This window comes from Pleurodeles waltl, chromosome 4_1, assembly GCF_031143425.1.
Source record: "Pleurodeles waltl isolate 20211129_DDA chromosome 4_1, aPleWal1.hap1.20221129, whole genome shotgun sequence".
Classification (NCBI taxonomy): domain Eukaryota; kingdom Metazoa; phylum Chordata; class Amphibia; order Caudata; family Salamandridae; genus Pleurodeles; species Pleurodeles waltl.
Genome location: NC_090442.1, coordinates 516,906,275 through 516,928,499, shown reverse-complemented (window position 1 = coordinate 516,928,499; position 22,225 = coordinate 516,906,275). Strand labels below are relative to the sequence as shown.

Here is a 22,225-nt window from a genome sequence, read left to right as displayed (position 1 = left end):
ATAAGCAATAAATACAAAGGGCCTGATTCTAACTCTGGAGGACGGTGTTAAACCGTCCCAAAAGTGGCGGATATACCACCTACCGTATTACGAGTTCCATAGGATATAATGGACTCGTAATACGGTAGGTGGTATATCCGCCACTTTTGGGACGGTTTAACACCATCCTCCAAAGTTAGAATCAGGCCCAAAGTGTTTTAGAGTCTAGCATATTGCTATATGTTTTAAAAATGAAGCAAGAGTTTAAAGAGCTCCAATCGTCCCATTATAATTAAAATGTTCATTTTTATACATTTTGGATAAGGATTGAAATAAAATATATTCTTCATAATTTGTATGTGTGCTTGATGGATACTTGATTTCTGTATTTGTGTAGTAGTGATTGACTGGGAGAGCCATATAAGCTGAAAAGCCATGAACTGCTTAGATAGATAACTATACATTTCAATTTGCTCATACCATTGGGTCTTATTAAAACTAGCACAAGCAGTTTCTAACGTTTTCCAGACTTATTAGGGCACCAGTGACATACACAGCCTAATGCGGAGATCTCAGGTTTCACTGATTCAATGAATGAGTAGCTCATCCAGTACATTTTTGCACCCTGATACATGTAGTTCTGTGTGTTACTTTGTAAATGAGAAACAAAACTGGATTGGATTAGCTACTCACTGTGAATGGGAAATGTGAAAACTCTGTTAATTCTGTTAGGTCACCTCCAAGTTTGCCCTCCACATGTTAGTCTATTGATTAATCTCACTCTAAGTAAATTACACACAAGAACCAAAGGACCCTATGCATACTATATATCACTTTCAGACTCCGATCTGCGATGATGACGTTAGAATGAAATAGACAGCTGACAGGTCTACGGGAACTTGACTTCAGCAGACTGTGCACTATAGAAACCCCAAATAACATAATATATTCCATGCATAACTCACCCAATCCATGTTTTTTTTCTAAACATGTTATTTACAATTAAATAAAAGGACTACAATATACAGTAAAAATTGACCTGCATGAGTTAATTAGTTATGGAATAAGCAGTGCTCCGAACTTTATTTACTATGGCAAGTGAGTATTTAAGGTTACCATTGTGTGCAAGTTTCAAAACAGGTCAGATGGATACTTTTACCAAATCTTAATATTAAAATTGCTTCCAATACTGTTTTAGCACGTAACGCGTGTGCTGGAACTTCTGGCACATTTACATTTCAAACTATTTTTCTTGAATCAGAACACAACTCTTGACCATATACTTAAATGAGAAAGTTCATTGTTGAAACGTACCATCTCGGGGATAACATTTTAGAGGAAATCAGCAACTATTTCAAAGACACAGAACATTTTTGTGGAGAATTAATGTAATAAAAATATGGACACTCATCAGTGGGGAACAAAGAGCCTGACATATAAAGCATACATTTGTAAAACAAAGGACAGCGATTGAACAAATGGTTTCTTGAACGGCCGGAGGGAAACAGTAGCTGTTTTGTTCGGCAACGCACTGCAAAGCCACCTTCAGTCGGGGAAAATGCAACATATAATCACCCGGTCATGTGAAACATGAAAAGCACGCTCTCCCGAGTACCCCAAAGGGTTAACTGGTTCTTTCAAATATAGGTGGTGTGTATGAATAGGATTGATGACTAGGAAGAAAAAACTATACAGAAAAAAAAATATCCACTGAAACATCCAGGCACAGGAGGAGTACAGAAGCCATTACATGAGATAGTATTATAGATACCAGTAGAAGAATCTGATTGAAATTAAACGAAACAAGGAAGAACATTTGATGAAAGGGGAGCACTGGGTTGGTCAATAAATGTTGGCGATTGAACCGAAACACATTTAGGGAGATGACCTGAATATAATATAATATGTTTCTGTCTCAAAATTCATCTCAGGGCATCAAATAAAAGGACATTTTATTTCACAAACACGTTTTGTTATAAACAATAACATATGCATTTAAAAATAACTAATTAAATATTATGGAAGGAATTCCAAGATAGTATGCCACATAAGGTACAGCATTCTCATTTTTTTATATTTGGGTCATCAAAAAACTCCCATTTTTTTTTACTAAGGACTCCTAACAGGCTGCATATTATAAAGTAACTACCATTCATGGTACTTAAGATGGTGCACAGAGCTCTTTATTGCCTGACCCTTCGAATATATGTTTCTTTTTAAAACCTTTATTGATATTAACTATTACTTAAAGCAACTTCAGTAAATCACCGTAACAATAATAATCTAGAGCCTACTACCAAAGGGTCTTAAACAAACAATGAAGGTACATTAGGGATGAAGTGGGGGGCAGGCCGAGGGGGACGACAAGAGAAGATAAGAGACCAGGATACTAGTGGAACCCCAATACATATTAGACTAATTGTACACAAGGGAATGAGACCCAAAGAGTACCATGAAAAGGTTGGACCTTATCTCACAAACCATTTAATATTATTCCCAATGCGACAGCAGACAACATTTGGGGAGGGATAATAAAAAGTACCAATGCAAGATCATGTATAGGAAGATTCTAGGATTCCAGAGATACCCTACAGCAGCATCTTTACTGCTGACTGTGGGAATGCCCCGATCACCCAAGGAAATTAAGTGTGGGGCGTAAGAACTAAGGTGCATAGAGAGGGACACTGAATAAGTGTAGAGGGAGAGAGAAGGACATTATTGGGGTGGTGTAAGTGACAAACTTTGGTGCCTGATCTGAGTTAGTTACATCAATGGTACTCCAGTATGAGTTAATTTAGCACTAAAGAGATCACAGTAGCGTGTTTCTTAGAGGCTTGCAGTAGAAGGCTTAGGTCCCAATCCTGAGATATAGGTTTTCAATACACTATTTAACATTGTTAGTGTTGGGCCCATGCCTACAGAGAGACGCCAGTAAACAGATATAGGGCAAAATTAAGCAGTTTAGGTAGAAGACAGGGGAAACAAGAGCCCAATGCAATTCTACACGAGGGGCTGCAAAACCAAGGGATAGTGCCATACTGGATAGCACAGTCTTTGAGCAGGTAGGTGCACAAAGAATGACTGATTGTCCGAGAGGCTGCCAAAGGAGTAGGAGTCCTGGACCCCATATCTCGTACACAACAGGAATGCAGCCATTGAGTCATATTTTAACTTATTTTCAAGTGGGCAGCTATGGTCATCAGTTCTTCTATTAGATCTACTTTGATGTTATACACTGCGACCCACTCAAACAGCTAAGGTTACCAGATGACAATTGTTGGACTTATGGCCTTACGCAGGGTCATCCCCAGTCTTTTTGCCTCCTGGTTTTTCTGACCTCTCGCTGTTGGCTCTAGGACTCTGAGCACTTTATCACTGCTGACCAATGCTAAAGTGCAGGTGCACTCCCATCTAAAGTTGGTATGATTGGCTTATACCTAATTGGCATATTTAATTTACCTATACGTCCCTTGTACAGTGGTATCTCTATAACCATTGGTATGGTTGTGATGGTGATAATAAATACTGCTTACTGGTGTGGGTGTATTTTTTATTACTATCACAGAAATGCCACTTCTAGAAAGTGCGCATTTATCTGTGCTCATGACTCATGACTCTGGTGTTTTGCAGCTTGACTCCAATCCACGTCTGGGCAGAGTGACAGTTGGGGCTTTGTGCATACTTTTCAGACAGCCTGTACACAGGGAGGGTGGAGGTGTCACAGAGGTGCATCTACATACTGAATAGTTTTCCTGGGCTGAGAGAAGGGAGAGGCGGGGCACACCTGCATTTGTAAAGACTGTGCCCTGGCCTCACACAATAGGGTCGTTAACCCCCCACTGATGTTTGGAGCCTGTGCTGAAAGGAGAGAGGGGGCACTCCCAGAACCAGTTGTAACTGGCTGGAACCTCCTCTCCCTACCATTGTAAAACACTGTAAGAACTGACTATAAGTACAGGGGAATTTTCCTCTCAATTAGGAGACTCTTGGAATCATCTTGGAACTGGACACCAAAGGCTGAAAGTACTCACCAGGAACCGCCATGGACTGCTGCTGCTGTGCTGACCTGTGACCTGCCTGGTCACTGTGAAGGACTTGCCACTTGCAGCCTTTCCCTTGTGCTGGCCTGTAGCTGGGCCCTCCACCTGAGGACCTTGTCTTAAGATTCTGCTCCCCAGGGGTAGGGTGCTGTGACCCCTGAACCCTGCATCAATTTCTTCACGAGGGGTGCTTCTCCGTGGTTGCGGCTGCAATAGCGCTGATTGCAGCATGCTTATGGAGCTTTGGGAGCTCGTAGGCTCCTTTCTGCATTGTGCCCCTTTAAATAAGATCCCGGCCCGGGAAGCTGGAAGAACACTCGCACACCGCACCGGGTGCAGGTGAGTGTCTGCTCGGGCCGCAGGAGGGGTCTGATCTTCTTGTGCCTTCACGGCAGGACCAGGGGAAGGCGCGGGGAGTGCCCCCTTCCCCCTGGCCTCTGCATTAGGAGCAGGACGCTCCTTTTCTGCTGTTAGGTAAAACGGGCATTATTGTGCCCCCCCCTTGGTGGAAGGGCCAGTGGAGGCCCGGGGGGGGCCAGAGATCGCGGGTCCCGGGAGGGGCCTGTCGTTAAACCGGAGAGGGTGCGTGGTGCCCGCCTCCTGCCTAAGTTGTTTTTGCTGGCTTTGGCCCCCCTCGTGAGGGCCGGTTGAGGCCCTGGGTGGCCCCCAGTAATCACGGTCCCCAGAGGGGCCTGTCTATAAAAGAGAGGAGGTGCATGTCACCCTCCTCTGACACCAGAGTATAAGGGAGGCCCCCGTTTTGCACATAGGAGCGCCGGGGGCCCCACTGTTCGCCTTCTAGGCACTGGAGGTGCCTTCATCCAACCAGGTACTGTTTAAAGGACCAATATAGTTGCAATCCAAAGTTCTTTCTACAGACTTTTGTTTGATTCATATATTACCTATCTGCATTTGATGTTTTTACATATGTGTATGCAAATGTTCCTTTTATGGACATGCTTGCTAATATGTTTTTCTAACTTGCCATATGTTTTCTAATGTTCCTACTATGGGCATTTTATGATATTCTTATGACAAGTGCTGTGATGTAATAACGTGTTTTCCTGACTACTGCTTATGTTGCAGAATACTGAGTAACCTGTGTGTTATGTGTGACTACTGCTAATTTGCAGAGTAACTAATGTGTAACATTCTGACAACTGCTAAGGTAGCAGGATAGTACTCATATGTGATGTTTGGTCTGATAATTGCGTTGTGTACAATACAGTATATTTTCATATAATCTGGTGTGGTGTTTCCTGTGTGGTGGGTATATTGCGTCACATGTGTTGTGTGTGTTGTGCAAACGCTTTACACATTGCCTCCGGGTTAAGCCTGAATGCTCGTGCTAAGCTACCAATGAGGTGAGCAGGGGTTATCTTGGACGTGTAACTCCCTTGCGCTGACTAGAGTGGGTAAGTTCTGCCTGGCTGAGGTGCATACCCTAGCCAACCAGAAACCCCATTTCTAACAACAATCTACATTCAACATAACGTTTCCAGTCTTGGACTTTCCTGTAAAAGGCCTATAGCAACTGGTGGGTAGTCTAACTGATTAATTTAAAGCAAATTAAGTCCACACTATACATCCTTGATTCCCTCAGCTATTTAATGCAGCCCAGTACTGGATCAGTGGCAGTCAGCATACTTGAATTGTTCTGGCAACTTCTTGTCCACAAATTGTCACCTTAAACAATTCCAATTCACAATTGTGCCCCTAAAAATCAGAGTCACCTGGTGCCCTTACTACAGAACTAAGGGCCAGATGTAGCAAGCCGTTTGCATGGCGCAAACTGCGAAAAACGCAGTTTGTGCCATGCAAACGGCCTCACGCGATGCTCATTCCCAAATTGCGAGTCGGTACCGGCTCGCAATTTGGGAATGCGACTCGCAAATAGGAAGGGGTGTTCCCTTCCTATTTGCGACTCGCATCGCAATTCAGAGTTGCTTTGGACCGCGAATGCGGTCGCAAACCAACTCGCAGTTACCACCAGTGTCACACTGGTGGTAACACATTCACAAAAGGGAAGGGGTCCCCATGTGAATGTCGTCATAAATATTTTTCAGAGCAGGCAGTGGTCGTATGGGCCACTGCTGCCTACTCTGAAAAAAACGAAACCAAATGGTTTCGGATTTTTTTTCATTTTTCAACTTGTTTTCCTTTAAGGAAAATGGGCTGCAAAATGAAAAAAAAAACTGCTTTATTTAAAAAGCAGTCACAGACATGGAGGTCTGCTGACTACAGCAGGCCACCATCCCTGTGAGTGCAGGGACTCGCTATGGGGTCGCAAAATGCGACCCATCTCATGAATATTGATGAGGTGGGTCTTTGCGACCCAGTAGCGAGTCGCAGAAAGTGTCTGAGACACCATTCTGCATCCGTTTTTGCGACTTCCAAATTGCGAGTCGCTCAGACTCGCAATTTGCAAGTCGCAAAAATGGATTTTGCTACATCTGGCTCTTAGTTACCCAACTCCTTGGGAAGTCTAAAATAGAGGTCTCAGTGTTTCAAATCCAAGTGTAAGTAAGGCATCCAATCCAGGCTTTTTCTTTGCCTTCTTAGATTTGTAGTACGAGGTATCCTCTTATATGATCATGATTATAAGTTCAGTAATGCAAAGAGAAATCCTGGATTGGACGAGCTAATCCTGCATGGATCTGGGAAATGTGAGAGCTCTGCTGAAACTTACAATGCATGTTGAGACCATCATTATTATCCTTATACTCAACTATAAATGGAACTAGGGTCTGAGACAAACAGTCATAGTGCCTCTGCAGCAGAACATCATTTTGTTTTAATTGTTGCTCTCTGAGTACAAGTTTTAATCCACAGAATTAATTGCTTTAGCATTTGCTCAAACTCGGAAGAGGAAAACTAGTTCTGTGCTCCAGAAATAAAATGTGCCGGAAGAGAAATGCTTGCAGGGAGACAATGAACCAAGAAAGAGAGAAAGCAAAAATGTGTGAGAACATGATGAGATGGGAAAACAGGTCAAGCAAACCATAATGGAGCAGAGATTATATGAGTGAACAGGGCAGAAAAGAAGCTGTCAATCAATCAATCAATCAGGGTTTTTATAAAGCGCGATTACACACCTGTAAGAGTCTCACCTGTAAGAGTCTCAAGGCACTGAGTGGTGGAGGGGGAGAGGTGAGAAAGCTGCAGTTTAGTCCAAGAGCCAGGTCTTGAGGTCCTTCCTGAATTGCAGCAGCGATGGTGATTGCCTGAGGTGCAGAGGCATGGAGTTCCAGGTCTTCACAGTGAGGTAGGAGAAGGATCTTCCTCCAGCTGTGGTCTTGCGGATTAATGGGATGGTGGCTAGGGCAGGGTGGATATTTCTGGTGGGAGTGTAGAAGGAGTGGCGGAGGTTGAGGTTTGCAGGTCCGGAATTGTGGAGGGCTTTGTAGGCATGCACAAGGAACTTGAAGGTAATTCTTTTGTTGATAGGTAGCCAGTGAAGGTCTCTCTGGTGGCTGGTGATGTGGCTGTGGTGTGGGATGTTCAGGATGATTCTGGTGGAGGTGTTCTGGATGTTCTGCAGTTTCTTCAGGTGTTTCTGGGTGGTGCCGGCGTAGAGTGCACTGCCTTAGTCAAGTCTGCTGCTGAGGAGCACATGGTTGACCGTTTTCCTGGATTCAGTGGGAATCTACTTGAAGATCTTACAAAGCAGGAGGAGTGTGTGGAAGCAGGAGGATTAAACAACGTTGATTTGAGGTTCATTGAGAGTGAGGAGTCCAGGATGATGCTGAGGTTTCGTGCGCGGTCTGTGGGTGTGGGGTTCCTAGCGTTGTGGGCCACCAGGAGTCATCCCAGGAGATGGGTGTAAAGCCCAGTATGAATCGCTGCGCAGAGATCAGAGGTTGACAAACTTCAGAGGCAGATATCTCAGGCCCTGTTGGGCCGATGTCAATTATCTTGGGCTCATTTTGCTCGGGGTTGTGAGCCCTAGCCACCTGGAGCACTTTCATCAGGCCTCCTGGCCTGGAAGGATGACAAGTTTGGCAGAGAGCTGGTTTCACAGGTTTCTGCACCAGATTTTTCCTTTCATCTTCTTCAGGGCCCCTCCCCTTCCAGAGCAGGGCTCAGGCCTCCCCTCACTGGTCCTGGGGCAATCAAAGAAAGAGTCCTTGGTCCTAGGGATGGTCGGGGGCTCCCTCCTCCCAATTGGCCATGGCGTCCACCTCCAGTCCCAGTGTTCCTCAGCTAACGCACATCCCAGAGAGAGCTCTCTTCCTTGTGCAGGACCTTTTAAGTGAGGGTGGGGTTGTCCAGCAGGGCTTCGTCTCAGGCCTATCCGGATGTGTCACATAACCTCTCTGACCTTGTCCCAACCTCCATGCTGAGTCTTCTGGGATAGCCCAAAATGGCGTCACCCATGAGTCACTGGCCACATGAGCTCAGTAAGACTCAGTTCCTCCCTTCGCTTATATCACTGCCAGGACCTTCCCCCAGCAAATCTTCAAAGGAGCCCCCCCTCTGGCTTGGTTCCAGAGGTCTGGACTCCCTCCTTTGTTCAGTGGCCTGGACAATGCCCTTTCCTGGCACAGGATGACAGCTGGCTGATTAGCTGCCTCACCCATGTTCTTTCTCCTTCAGAGCTGACTTAAGCACTGTTAGTTGCTTCCTTTGAAGGGTGAGGCCTTTGTTCCTGCCGCTGGTTAGAAAAGTAATTAACCTAGCCCAGCAGGGTCACAAAAGGCCTGGGCTCTGGTCCACAGTTGAGTCAGAGAAAGGTGCCATTCCTGGATGACCCATAAGCTGTACAGATATGCTTTTGTACTCCACAGTAGTGTTCTTTTCATACAGGTTACAGTGTACATTGGTGAGAATCTGGCATCTGTAGCCCCTAGGGAAATGGAATTGTGCTCTAGGCAGCCCTCCCCATAGGAATATAATGGGGTGCTACTCCAGTCAAGACAGCAAAGCACATTGACTCTCCCTTTCCTATGTACACCCACATTGTAAGGCATATTCCAGGTCACTACCGACTCTGTATAGTATTTTCTGTGCAGTCCTTGGCCTGCACACAAGAGGAGTGTCCCACATGCAGCCCTCATGTGAGTGCACATGTGTGTGTACAGGTGTCCACGTATAACCAGCCAGGTGCTTCTTATCCTGGCTGTGCCACAAGGTGGACACTGGAGGTCACCACACACAGTCCAATATCGCATGAGTTTACTGTGGGTGAGTCCCAGGTTTTGGGACCCTCCGCCCCCACCGTAAAAGGTAAAAAAACAGATGATCAAAATGCAAAATATCTGGGTGGATTACATGGTCAGAGCCACCTTCTCACAAAAGCCTTTCATTGTAAAGACACTGCTGTGGTTCCAGCGTCTCTGTAAAGGCATTTGTGGTAAATGCCCTTGTTCTATTTTACATCCTTGACAAACATGATGATTAAATAAAGGAGGCCTTTCATATTGCCAGTTTATAGAGTTGGACAGACTAAATCACTCCTGAAATATTTGGGTAGGAAGAAGGCTATTACTAAACTAACTGTTTATCAAGTAACTAGCTTCTCAGTATGCCCCTTCTCCTCTAGATGCTAGTGTTGATGAAAAGGTGTCAATCTGGGAAGATGGGTGCATTACATGGAGGATAACAGACATGCTAAAAAAGGATAGGAAAGGAGTGAAGCTCGTGTACCTGCTGAACTGGTTTGGATTAAAGAGTGTGACTGGAAAAATGGGTAAAGGTTATCAAGTCAATCCCAAATATGTTAAGATAACAGCCTCTCTTACTGATTATACCTGGCATCTTATACAATGCTTCACAGCTTTGACACGCATGGAGGTGGTTTTCAATAAGGAATTAGCTCACAGCCCCTCGAGAGCAAGCATAGTTGTCCACGAACATAAGACATCTAGAAATTAGAACTCACGGTGTGCCACGTAATGGTGTATAGGAGAACAGTGAAGCAGACAGGGAGTCAGGACCCAAAGTATCATCTAAGCTGAACTATTAGTGGTTGATACAATACTCTTTTAGATACGGTCATGCAGAATAGAATTCCAGGTTATGAGTCATTGTTAAAGATAGCAGTAGCATATTTGGTAAGGAAGAAGCAGCGAGCTGCTAATGGATGGTGGAATAACAATGCAAAACTGAAACCACAAGACCTAGCACCTGGACAAAGAGTGAGGTACGGGAAACTGGCAACAACATCAGATAACAGGGGCACAGTGTGAGGCATTCATTGTCCAGATAGAGAGAGAAACCTCAAGCTCAGCTTGGGAAAGCTTGAAGGAAGCCATTGACTCCATAGACAGTAGAAGCTTCTGGTGGACAGTAAATGAGAGGGCGGAATGTAATCTAGAGATTATATAAAATACGAAAATGCATAAACTCTACCTGATGTATCACATGACTGCGCCGTGCTCCTGTTTGTCACATCTTTTAGGCCTTCATTTTTGTATATTAGGTGTGGCTTATTGTGCTCCTCTTCGTGCTCACTTCCATTGACTTTCATCAAAGGTTCCAAAAAATATTCCCCATCATCCACTTTAAACGCTCCCATCTATATTAAAGAAAATGATAATGAAATGTGCCTCATTAGAATAATAACTGCAAAATAACTCAGAGATGACGGTTGCGTTTCATAAAGTGCTTTCCGCATGATGAAAGAGTTGGAGGTTTCTCACAGGAGCATGGATAAAGAAGTTTTAACTATTAATACTTTACAAGCGGTGTAAAGCACGAATTTATGGGTGTAACCTAAAACACATCAACTAGAATCCCATGCTGAGACACCACAAACCATCTAATCAAAATGTGGGTACCTCTGTGTTTCATGCTAGTACACCCAAACATATCACATAAATAAGCACATGAACGTAGAACAAGCCAAACCTATTGACTTGGCAGGGTCCCTTGATCCTGACTTTAATTCAATAACAGATTAATGAGTAACCACAGTGATACTTTTAGAATTGAAAATGTTTACATTCTGAAAATATGAGATTCTGAAAAATTCTCTCTGTTTTAGCCATACACTTTTTTCTCTCATCATCTCCATAAAGTCCATTGATGTCCATCCCTCACTCTTCACCTTCTGGCACATGGCTGCTGTTTCACTCTTTCCTTCTGCATGTTCTTCCTTTGCCTCCTCCACTTCACCATCCCCTCTATCTTTCAAACACAGACACGCACCTGCCCCTTTACCATCCCTGCCTCTGTGTCGCACGCACATCCTCCAGATCATCTTTTCTTTTGTCTCTCTCTCACACACACGTATACACACACCCCCACTTCACCATACCCTGTCTTTCGCTCTCTTTTTCACACACAAACACATACACACACACACAAGCATCGTCCTCTAAATTTTGAGTTTAGTTTTCTTTTCTTTTTGCGCTGCCAATACTTCTACAACTGTGTAGCTCCTGACACACTCTCCCACAGAATTGCAATTAAACGTGGCACATAAATGACCATTGCTCTTTGAATCCTGCTTAGAGTCCAAGAATTGGATACGCATGTAGGTTTAACACTTTTATGATACAGTAACAGGCACTGTGAGAAATTCAACTTGATTTCATACCAACCCCAGAGCTCTTAGCTGTGCCTTGTCATGAGCAACATTCACACTCTGAACTCGCCCAGACGCTGCTCAAATCACAACAAGCGCTATAGATGATTCAAATGTTGCATGGAAAACAAAAGTACAGAAATGCGATATATATTAAAAGGAAATACTGTTAAGGAACAGGGATCTCACACACATGCAACATGAAGTAAACGTGAAATGTAAATTCCTTACTTAGATTTCCCTAACTGACAAGAAAGAAATCAGGGTTTTTGTTTGCAATGTTAAAGACATTTTTAATATAGATGACAATGATGAGCGCTGGCAGACAGGGCAGGCTTGAGAGCGGTGCGAGCGATGCGGCCGCACCGGTTGCTGACCTGGATTGGGGGGCACCGACCTCAGGGGAGCGCTGTGTTTAGCAATGACTTACCTAACTTACAATTTAAAAGCACCTACTGAAACGTTCCTTGTGCATCCAGCCTTCAGGAAACAATTAAAATGTCAAGATAACTCTTTGGGTTAATGTTCCTGCTAGAGAGAGAGATGGGAGTTTTGACTAGGGGCAGCTTTGACTCGCCATAAAGTAGCGTAGAGGGTTATTCCTGCTGCAAAGAACAGACCTATATTTTCTGTGGATAGCTGAGTGGATCAGTAAAGCCAGACTTTAGAAGCGCTTTAAAACAAGTGAATGTATGTGGAAGGGGGGCTATGGAGAGATGTGGGGCACATTTGCCGGGTAGTAGTGACAGAATCCAAGGAGGTGATCATGGGGTTGCGGCACCAAAAAAGACTGTCGCAGAAAGCGCCACCAGCGCTAAAGCCGGCCCTGCTGTCAGGATGCTCCCTGCTTAGTGATAGTATCCCACCTGGGGCGCTAGGGTGGGCGGCATATCACCATGCGTCATTGCTGTTAGTTCCGCGCCCCCAGACACAATAATTACAGGAACAGAGACTCCAGTCTTGATTCCCAAAGTGGGGACATGCACTTGGTGAAAATGCTGCAAGGGCAGAGGCTGCGGGCAGCAACACATTTTGGACCACGTGCAACTCCTGCAGCACCTCTAAATGAGCAGACCAGCTTTCCCTGCCAAAAGAAAAACCTTTATTTATCAGTTTCAGTTTATTTAACAGTGCAGGTCCCAAGAATCAACAGTCAATGCATGCAGTGAGCAACTAAGGGAATAATCTCGTACTGAAACAAGCAGTTGTTACAATCACTCAGGGGTCGACCATCCAGCGTGAAGGCAGTGGAACTCTACAGGCAGACCACAGCCACCGTGCCACTGCACTGGGGTCTCAGGCAGTCTAACCTTATCGGCATTCCCCTCTTGAGGGTGCGTCTTCTGGGACTACAAATCTTTCTCCCAGGGCCCCCATTCCTTGACCAACATAACCCCATCCCTCAATTCCAAACCCCAAAAGCCCTCTCACCGACATCTTTCACCTCCTCTAAACTGGTGGAAAATGTCAGTGAATTTATCTCTGAAATTAGGGTCACAGTCCTCCAAATTATAGCGTTAGGTTATTCCTCATTTTGTAAACATAACTAGTAAGTGTAGAAGAATCCGGGCCGTCTGTATCCCTGCACCAAATAATGGAAACACATAATGAGGGAGCTAAAGCCCTGATCTCGCAGAAGATCGTAGGGCTGATCCCAGAGGAAAATGTCAACATGTAGAACCCGAGTTATTGTGCCTAGAGAGCCACCGTCTATGGACTCTGTGCAATTAGGAACAGAAACTCTGTCCAGTGTGTGGACACTCATAGTGTTGCTGTATTCCTCCCACCTACATTTAAATCATTCATAATTGTCCCAAACTGTATCATAACAGAATCGTAAACAGCACACATTTTATCAATCCAATGAGCTAATTTTACAAAACACCTCGTGTTTCAAGTGGACGTTGAAATTGACTTTATGCGTGCAGTTCGTTCGAACTTAAGTGGCAGGTTGGACCTAAAATGTACCTAAAATATACAGGTTGTAAACCAGCAATAGCACTGGTGCAAGCTGTGTGAAGTGCAGAAAAGTCGGCCTCAACCTACTGTATCCAAGTAACTCTGCACAGACGTGTGACGTTTACACCATTCTCGCACTTCACCCACTTCAAAAACCAGCGTTTCTTTTCAGGCAGCGCCCTCTTGCCAAGTCCCGCGCTGGGTACACACGCGCCATTGTGAGGTGCAGCCGAGAAACAAAAATCCCGTCTTATAACACAATGGGATCTTTGTGTTGACGGAAATGTGGCATTTATATCAAATCTGCTCCCAATATTAATTCCACAGAAAGTGACTTCAGCCACTACTATTTTTATTCATTCGGTAGAGAGGTTTCTGCTTATGTGTTCTTTCTGGAGAATTTTCAGTAAGCATCCACTTGATTCTTTCAGGCAAGACTCGCAAAACACATTGTCTACAAAGCTCACAGACCAGTGTACTGGATACATTTAAATTCTTTAATAAATATTACAAATTTCAATAAGACATCAGTAAGTACTTCAACAGAGGTGCTTCTAAAACTATTTAACATTGTTCGTTCAATTTTTAGGTTAAAATGCAAGGTGAAGATCGCTCTACAAATAGATGTCTGATACAGTAGAATAGATTTGTTACAGATGCCAAAGAAGCATTACGAAATTAAAATGGTAAATTACTATACCAACAATTTGGAGACTGGTGCATTTACAATAAATTCCAATGTAACACTGACCTGATACGAACACTACTGTTTGTAAAACTGCAGATGCTTGTTGGAGAAACCATAGATCCCAGAATGCACCACAATCTTCAATAAAGTAGGTGCAGATTCCAAACGCTGCTATTGTAGAAATTGTATACAAATTTATCCTCCAATATTAATGTTCAAAGCCAGCAAAAGGATGACTATGCCTCCACAGAGCTCGGTCAAAGGACAGGGTCGTCTGTAGCCATCAACTGACAGATGAGGTCCCAAAGCACCAACTTCACTTGCATCAAATACAATGTTTCTCGACTAAAATATGAAACAATACTTTATTATTATAGGCCAACAATCCAGTAATTTCTAGAGTCTAACCATTAGTAACTGAATGTGTGTCATGAATTCTATTTATTTTTCTAGACAGGTGTTAAATTCTTGCAACTTTTTCAATATGAATCTTGCAGATTTGTAGCCATACTTTCTCAAGACTGCTGTCAATTTACAGTTGACAAACTAATAAGTAGAAACATCAAAGGAATCCGAGATCATCAGGAAGCTTTCCCAAGTGGTCCCCCGCAGTGGTCCTGCACCAGCTCCAAGGACTTTTCAGCAGTTCTAAAACAGGAAACTGTCCAAACTACTCCAGCTGGGCCACAGGACTTCTTGATGACCTTGACCTAAAGCAAAAGAAAACATTGGTAAATGCATTGCCTGATTTTATATGCATTTTTAAAGGTTTCTCCTATTGATTCCCATGGTGCTTAATTATGCACAAAAACAAGACATTTTCAAAACTTTTAAAAATCATAACTTAAAAAGTACTTACCCGATTTTGATGATCTTGGTCCTAAAATTTTTATAAAAATGTGAAGTATTTTTGTGCATTGGTCTCAAGCTATTCCGTTAAGTAAGTGTCTACATTTACTGATTATATTCTGGGAGTACAAAAAATGCTTTGCACTTCTCCAAGATTGGCCTAGCTGCTCGACCAAGCTACCACAAGGATTAGAGCATATTAACCAACGTGTGGCTGTCTGGACTCTGCACAGTGTGCCTGGTTTTGCATACTACATAGAGAGCTACCCTCCTACAGTTTGTGTTCTCCAAATTAAATAAACACGGATAAAACAAATGGTTACTCTTGAGCTTGGGTCACTCGGCTTCTGCCTTATATTCTCACCAGGACCAGCCTGCATTATATTCTAACCAGGGCGGGCTTCAGTGCTGGTGACACCCAGTGCAACAATTGTTTTTGTGCACTCTAGTGACCTAGTTCTCCAGGAAGTCCCTCACTATCACCCTCCAAAAGTGTCCTGATCTTTTCCTAGCCCACCTCTAACACAATAAGAATGTATTTCTAACCAAATGAGCAATTTTTAGCAACATTAGGATAATGAAAGATGGGGTAGGTGGGCATAGCATTCTTACCTATACTATGCAGTTTGCATGCAGCTCTTTAATAACTGTTCATAGGTTGCTGTGCTGTATTAGGATTGTAACTTATGAACTGCTAGTAACAAAAGCATCTCTGTGACGAAAGCAGTAACCCACTGAGCTATCCACATAAAATAAAGCTCTGTGATCTAGTCTGCATGGTGCACGTTCTTTGTAGCAGACACATTATCCCTCTGCACTACTTTATGATGAGTTAAAACTGCCAGTAGGCAAAACTCTGATCTCTCTCTAGTAGGACAATTAGTCACTAAGGTTATCTGACATTTTTACTGTTGCCCAAAAACTCCTGGACACACAAGGAATTCTGCAGCAGATGCTTAAACTCATGTTATCTCTAACCATGGCGCCCCACTCCTGAGATCAGCACCGGGTGCTGCTGCACCGGTTGCACTGCCCTAAAGCTGACTCTGATTCTAACAATTGGAGTCAACGGACTGACCTGTCAATGATTTAAACACTGTTAAAGCTTGAGTACAGGAGGTGATATAAATGAACACAGGACACACTGAGATACCAATATCCTCGCACGTTAGTGCACGTGAAAACATTTGCCCCCGGCTGGAAATTGCCTTCATGCATAAAGCACCAATGACAATCCTAGGGAGATATTATCGTCCAAAGCTGCTCAGGCACTACTTCTATTAGATGTGCCCTCTCATTTGGGACAAATGCAATGGACGAGTCTGATGAACCCTGCATGCATGGCGACATTGAATTGATGGGCTACAATGTAACAGATGCAGCTCATTAAAGGCAAATGAGCAGTACTAGCAGGAAACACATGCCTTTAAGAGAGTTAGAAATAATGATATCGGGAAATCAAGGCTGCTTAATTTGAAAAAAAAGAACATATTAAGTTATCTACTGCTGAAACTAGAAAAAAAACCTAAGAGTAAAGCCAAAGGGCAATATACCTCTTTTTTTAAATTTGCGGAGAAAAAACGAAGAGTTTAAGAAAGAGAGAAAAGGGAGATGCTTAATACCAACCATATACAACTGCACTAGGGCAAAGACATGGCTATCTTAATAAGCTATGTAACAATGAGAAAGTACTGCCAGACTAAGGGCCTGATTTAAAGGTTGGCAGAGGGTTTTACTCTGTCACGAATGTGACGGATATCCCGTCCGCTGTATTATGATCCCGTAATTGCCTATGGAGATCTACGATGGCAGACGGGATATCCGTCACGTTTCTGACAGGGTAACCCATTTGACAAACTCTAACTCACGCCGTAAGTTGTGATATTGGAGCTGGAAAAACAAAAGATCAACATGTAATCCAAAGAAAAGTTCTGCGTCATTTGGTTGCACCACCATGCTTTCCTTCTCCTCCCCTATATTACATTATCTTAGAATAGACGGGACCGCTGGGAATTCTCTACACACACACCCTTCACCTCCCCGGCTGGTAAATAACACTGTATGTACATGCATAATGGGGGGGGGAAGAATGTATTATATGGATTGTGGGCGGATCCCAAGTCCAACAGGTAACCGAAAAACTCAGTCGAGCAACTGTGTCTTGGCGTACATGCTACCATGACAGAGTGGAACTAGAAAGATAATTTAGGCTGTATTTAAGCAAGACTTGTATATCGATAACTGTGTTCATATACAAATATTTAATTGAATGTATATGTAATAATCCTGGCAACAAGATATATGGATTGTAAATTTGTAGATTTGCTTTGGGAAATAAACAAAGAAAAAAAAAGAGTTATGTTTGCCCTGAAAGTTCCTGCAGGGTACCCCCAGTATATTTTACTTTCGGTTAGATCGATAAAAGTTATTAAAACATGAAGTGGCTGGATTTTAGACGGGCCTAACACAGTGTTCAATCTTTCTTTACATACATTCTTAAAGTGAAAGCCACATTATGACATGTCCGAGAGTGTAGAAATGATTACCATTTTCTAAACAATGGGACTTAAAAAAATATTTTGTAGATTGATGGCCAAAAGTTTTACAAAGTTTTAGATAGTAATCTAGGTTCACTTTCCTGAGCTGCATATTTAAAATAACCCAAAAAACAAAAGGTGTGACCTCACACTTAACAAGTTTTATGTGAGCAGAAATATTGTCTGACAAATTCTGTGACCTGAATATCATTTGCCAAAATATCGTCGTCCCATTGGATGTAGGTGTATTGCTTGCAGCCCAAACGAGGCCATGTGCTTTTTTACACACATCTCCTCTTCAAACGGATGCGATCAAGCTTCCACACTAAGAAATCTACTGAGCCAGCTCTCGTGCAGGTGTCTAAGTCCTCATAGCTGCTAAATAAAACCACCTTGCTCCATTCACATTTGGCTAAGCGCCTCTGTGGTGTGAAGTACCACCTTTTCCTGGACGCTTTGACCAGCCTCAGGATTGCTTAAAATAATTTCTATGAGATGGCCTCATACCCCTTCAACCATTTAGTTTCAGCCTCAAAAATAACCATGCCACTCTCCACACCTTCATCTGTAGGAGTCCTACAAGTTGTCCTTACTTTGTTCTATGTATGCATCACCTCTCTGTTTGAAAACTGCTCCAGAGTTCTATTTTTGTTCTGTGTGGCTGACACCTCAATCAACATCTCCTACTACAAGTGTACCCCATCCCTCCCGAATTATATCTGTCGTTGATAGACGCACATGACCTCATTCATCGTTTCCACTACCATATCAGCTCCTCTTCGCCTGCTACGAATTGGCCCCTGTATTGCAGACCATGCAAAAATACATAAAATGTAGTCAGTGGTTTAACACTACCCAACCTGGATTTTGAAAATATGAATTCACCATACTCACGTCTGATAAAGTACAAAATAAGCCTTCTGTCATGGAATATATTGACACCTCTGATATCCTATTGATGTAGAACACATCACCAAAGTCTGAAACAGATAAATCTGACCGCTGCATCGCTGTATTCGGACTCGATGTTGATTGCATCACACTGATTTATGGATTTCCACTCTCTGGTAGGTAAGGAGTAGCTCCTTATGCATAAGGTTACAAATCATTTCACTTTGACATGTAAAATTTGGCAATGTTAAAAAAACTATTCCTCAGAATTTATTATGGCTACAAACATAAAACATTTTCTGTGTATAGGTGATCTTTGATGTGTATATGCACAGTTTTAAGATAAGTATGTCCTCAGGACAAACAAACCCAATTTGAGTTTACAGAGGGATACGTTAGTCAACATTGTGATTGGAGTGTCCTGCCATGGGTGGGGAAACTAAAAAAAAAAAATAGTAATAATAATTTGTGAAGTAAACATCTTTCTTAAGCCAGGTAAGTTACTCCATATAAAGAGATATCTTCATTTGCGTTCCATCTAGAGATCGTCTTTCAATCTCACCAAGAGAGCCAACCAAATAAATGTGGTCATTGAAAATTATGAAAGGGGCATTCATGCCCCAGAACAAAGAGGACACCCAGCACTAAAGTTTATGCTGAGGAGTGAAGCTATTGTTTAGATTGAGTCTAGGTAGGTATACTGCTTTTTAAAGGTTCTTTTTTTTAAAGGTCCTTTTGTTTCACCGGCTTGACTTTTTACTGTTTATTTCATGACAGCTGCTCTTTCCAGGTATTCCAACTTCCTTATAGGAAAGTATAAGTCTATATATATATATATACATATATATATATATTCATTCACTGAAAAAAACAAAGATTAGAGGGACGTTATAGTTAGGTTAGGAATTTACTCGTACAAAACCATAGACATTCAGCAGTTAGAATTATTACAAGTAACTATAACTCGTACCCTACGGTAACTATAACTCGTGCCCTCACCATGCACAGTTTCCTTATCAATATTTTTTATAACAAATGTTGCAGGGATAATATCAAAGAAGCTAGAAGATATCATCAAAGATATAATATGTGAAGTAATTAGCTGTACACCACCTCCCTGGGGCTTTAATATAAAATGGATACACACCCAGCCCCCCCACCACCCCAGAGACCACCACCTCCCCGGGGCACTTGTCAAAATGGATGTGGGGGTGGTGGGTAGCCCCCCAGCAGCCCTGGGGACTGCCATCTCCACGAGGCTTATTTTTCATTTAATGCGGGGGCGTGTGGCCTCCCCGCAGCCCCAGGGACCACCACCTCCTCTGGGCTTAAGAGTGAAACCATGCAGGGGAGCCACGCCCCCACCACCCTCTACAGCCCTGGGGACTGCCACCTCCCCGGGGCACTTTGTAAATACAGTGCAGGGCGGTGCGCCCCTCCCAGCCCCGGGGACCACCACCTCCTTGGGGCACTTTTAAAATAGAATGGAGAGGGGCACGCAGCCACCCCACAGACCACGGAATACCACCTCCCCAGGGCTACAATAACAAAAATTAAGGGGGTCCGTTGTGGACCCCCGAGTGACAGGAGCCACCATTTCCCCAGGGCCAATTCCTAGGTGCAGGGGGGCTCCGGAGCCCCCTCGAAAAGCCATTAATGGCCCTGGGAACCTCCACTTCCCCCAGGGCCAGCTCCTGCTATGTCCAGGGGTGCCCAGCCCCAGGACATACATGTTTGACTTTGTTTGGTAGGAGCTGACAGCTCCCACCAAGCAAAAGCAAACAAAGTCCGCCTTCTGCAAGTGAGAGCTGTTTGACAGCTCTTACTTGCAAAAAACTGAGTTTTCAACTGTCTTCCCTGCACGCAAATATGTGTGGAGGGAAGACAGATGAAAACATTGCTCCCACAAGCAGGGAGCTGCTATTAAAAGGACATAGGGAGTCAGCTAAGACCACAGGAGCCTTCAGGCCCTATCACTCTTTCTCTCTCTCTCCTCCATCCCATAGTGGGATGGGAGAAGAGAGAGAGTTTGTCATTGCAATGGTCTCTCCATGCAATGACTAAAAAGCTTCAAACTGGCAAGATGTTTGGTACGAATGTTATAGTTACATTTTGATGAAGATCGGAACAGAGTCACTTCTGGCCTAATGGTCACCATCTTGTACTTTCACTCAGGAGGCTGAAGGTTCAAAGCCTAATATTGCTTGGCAGTGTCTTTGTTTATTTACTAGTGATTTGACAGTTAAATCTTCCTAGTGATGTGACAGACCCTCAAACTGAAAGTTGAGGGTGCTACTCCAGGTGTGCCCTTGGTCGTTTACCTTCTTTAATTTCGATTAAACTTCAAAAGTTCAAGGTTCATACTGAAAGGTGATCTCACTCTTTTTAATTGACAAATACATTTTGTTTTTAATTTGTCCAGAAATATCTAATTCTAAGTATTTAATCCATCAAAGCCTAAACAACTCTCTAGCTCTCTCCCTGTCACTCTCCTTCTATCTCTCTCTCTCTCTCTCTCTCTATCTCTTTCAATCTCTTTCTCCCACTCACACACTGTTGCAAAGTCATCCTTTTGCCCTGTTTACCCCCATTTTGTTTTGCTGACTAGTACTGATGGTAACTGACTCTCAATGTGCCCTGGTCCCGGCTAGCCAGATGTATGATGGAACAACGAATGCGTTTACAACGCATGCCTTTACAATGCGGCCTTTACAATGACCGTATCTTTACCACTCATGCCTTTACCACGCATGCCTTTACAACAAATTTAATTGTAAGAGCATGTTTGGTAAAGTAACATGAATGGTAAATTCTCCCCTGCCTTTCACCCTAAACCTGACATCATACTCCACCTGCCCAAGCCCTTAAAACTGCCCCTTCCAACCCCTGTCCAGAGTCCTAACTCCCCGGCTTATCCTGCCCTGTCCTAAAACCTGTCCCAAACTTTCCTAAAAACTACCCTGACCCCCCACCATGCCCTAAACTTTAAAACCTACCCTGTCCTAAGAACAACCCCACATGTCCTAAAAACTACCCTGAGCCCCGCCTTCACCCTAAAACCTACAAATTCCTGTCCCAAAAATACCCTGACTTCACACCCCACCCTAAATCCTACCCTAATCTGTCCTAAAACCTACCCTGCTCTGTCCTAAAAACTACCTGCCCCGCTCTAAACCCTAAAACCTACCCTGTCCTAAAACCTAACCCACCCTGTCCTAAAAACTACCCTGACCCCGCCTTCACCCTAAAACCTACCCTACTCCTGTCCTAAAACCTACCCCGTGCTGTCCTAAAAACAACCCTGACCCCCACCCTAAACCCTAAAACCTACCCTGTCCTAAATCCTACCCCATCCTGACCTAAAAGCTACCCGATCCCCTGCCCTAAAGCCTAAAACCTACTCTGTCCTGTACTAAAAACTATCCCGACCACCCGCCACCCAAGCCCTACTCTGACCTGTCCTAAAACCTACCCCGCTGTAATAAAAACTACACAACCCCGCTCTAAACCCTAAAACCTACCCTGTCCTAAAACCTACCCCACCCTGTCCTAAAAACAACCCCGTCCCCCACTTCACCCTGTGTCCTAAAACCTACCCCACCCAGTCCTAAAAACGACCCTGACCCCTGCCTTCACCCTAAACCCTAAAACCTACCCTTCCCCTGTCCTAAAACCTACCCCGTTCTGTCCTAAAATTTGCCCGACCCCTGCTCTAAACCCTAAAACCTACCCTGTCCTAAAACCTACCCCACCC

The 22,225-nt window shown here is 43.6% G+C and overlaps 1 protein-coding gene across 1 annotated transcript in view; it reads right to left on the bottom strand.

The window, feature by feature from the left end:
- ADAMTS20 (ADAM metallopeptidase with thrombospondin type 1 motif 20) overlaps positions 1–22,225 on the bottom strand; it is a 1,292,194-nt gene that overhangs the window by 1,168,289 nt on the left and 101,680 nt on the right. The window contains exon 3 of the mRNA XM_069228834.1: positions 10,371–10,536. Coding sequence (XP_069084935.1) covers positions 10,371–10,536 — 166 coding nt within the window. The remainder of the gene's footprint in view (positions 1–10,370; positions 10,537–22,225) is intronic.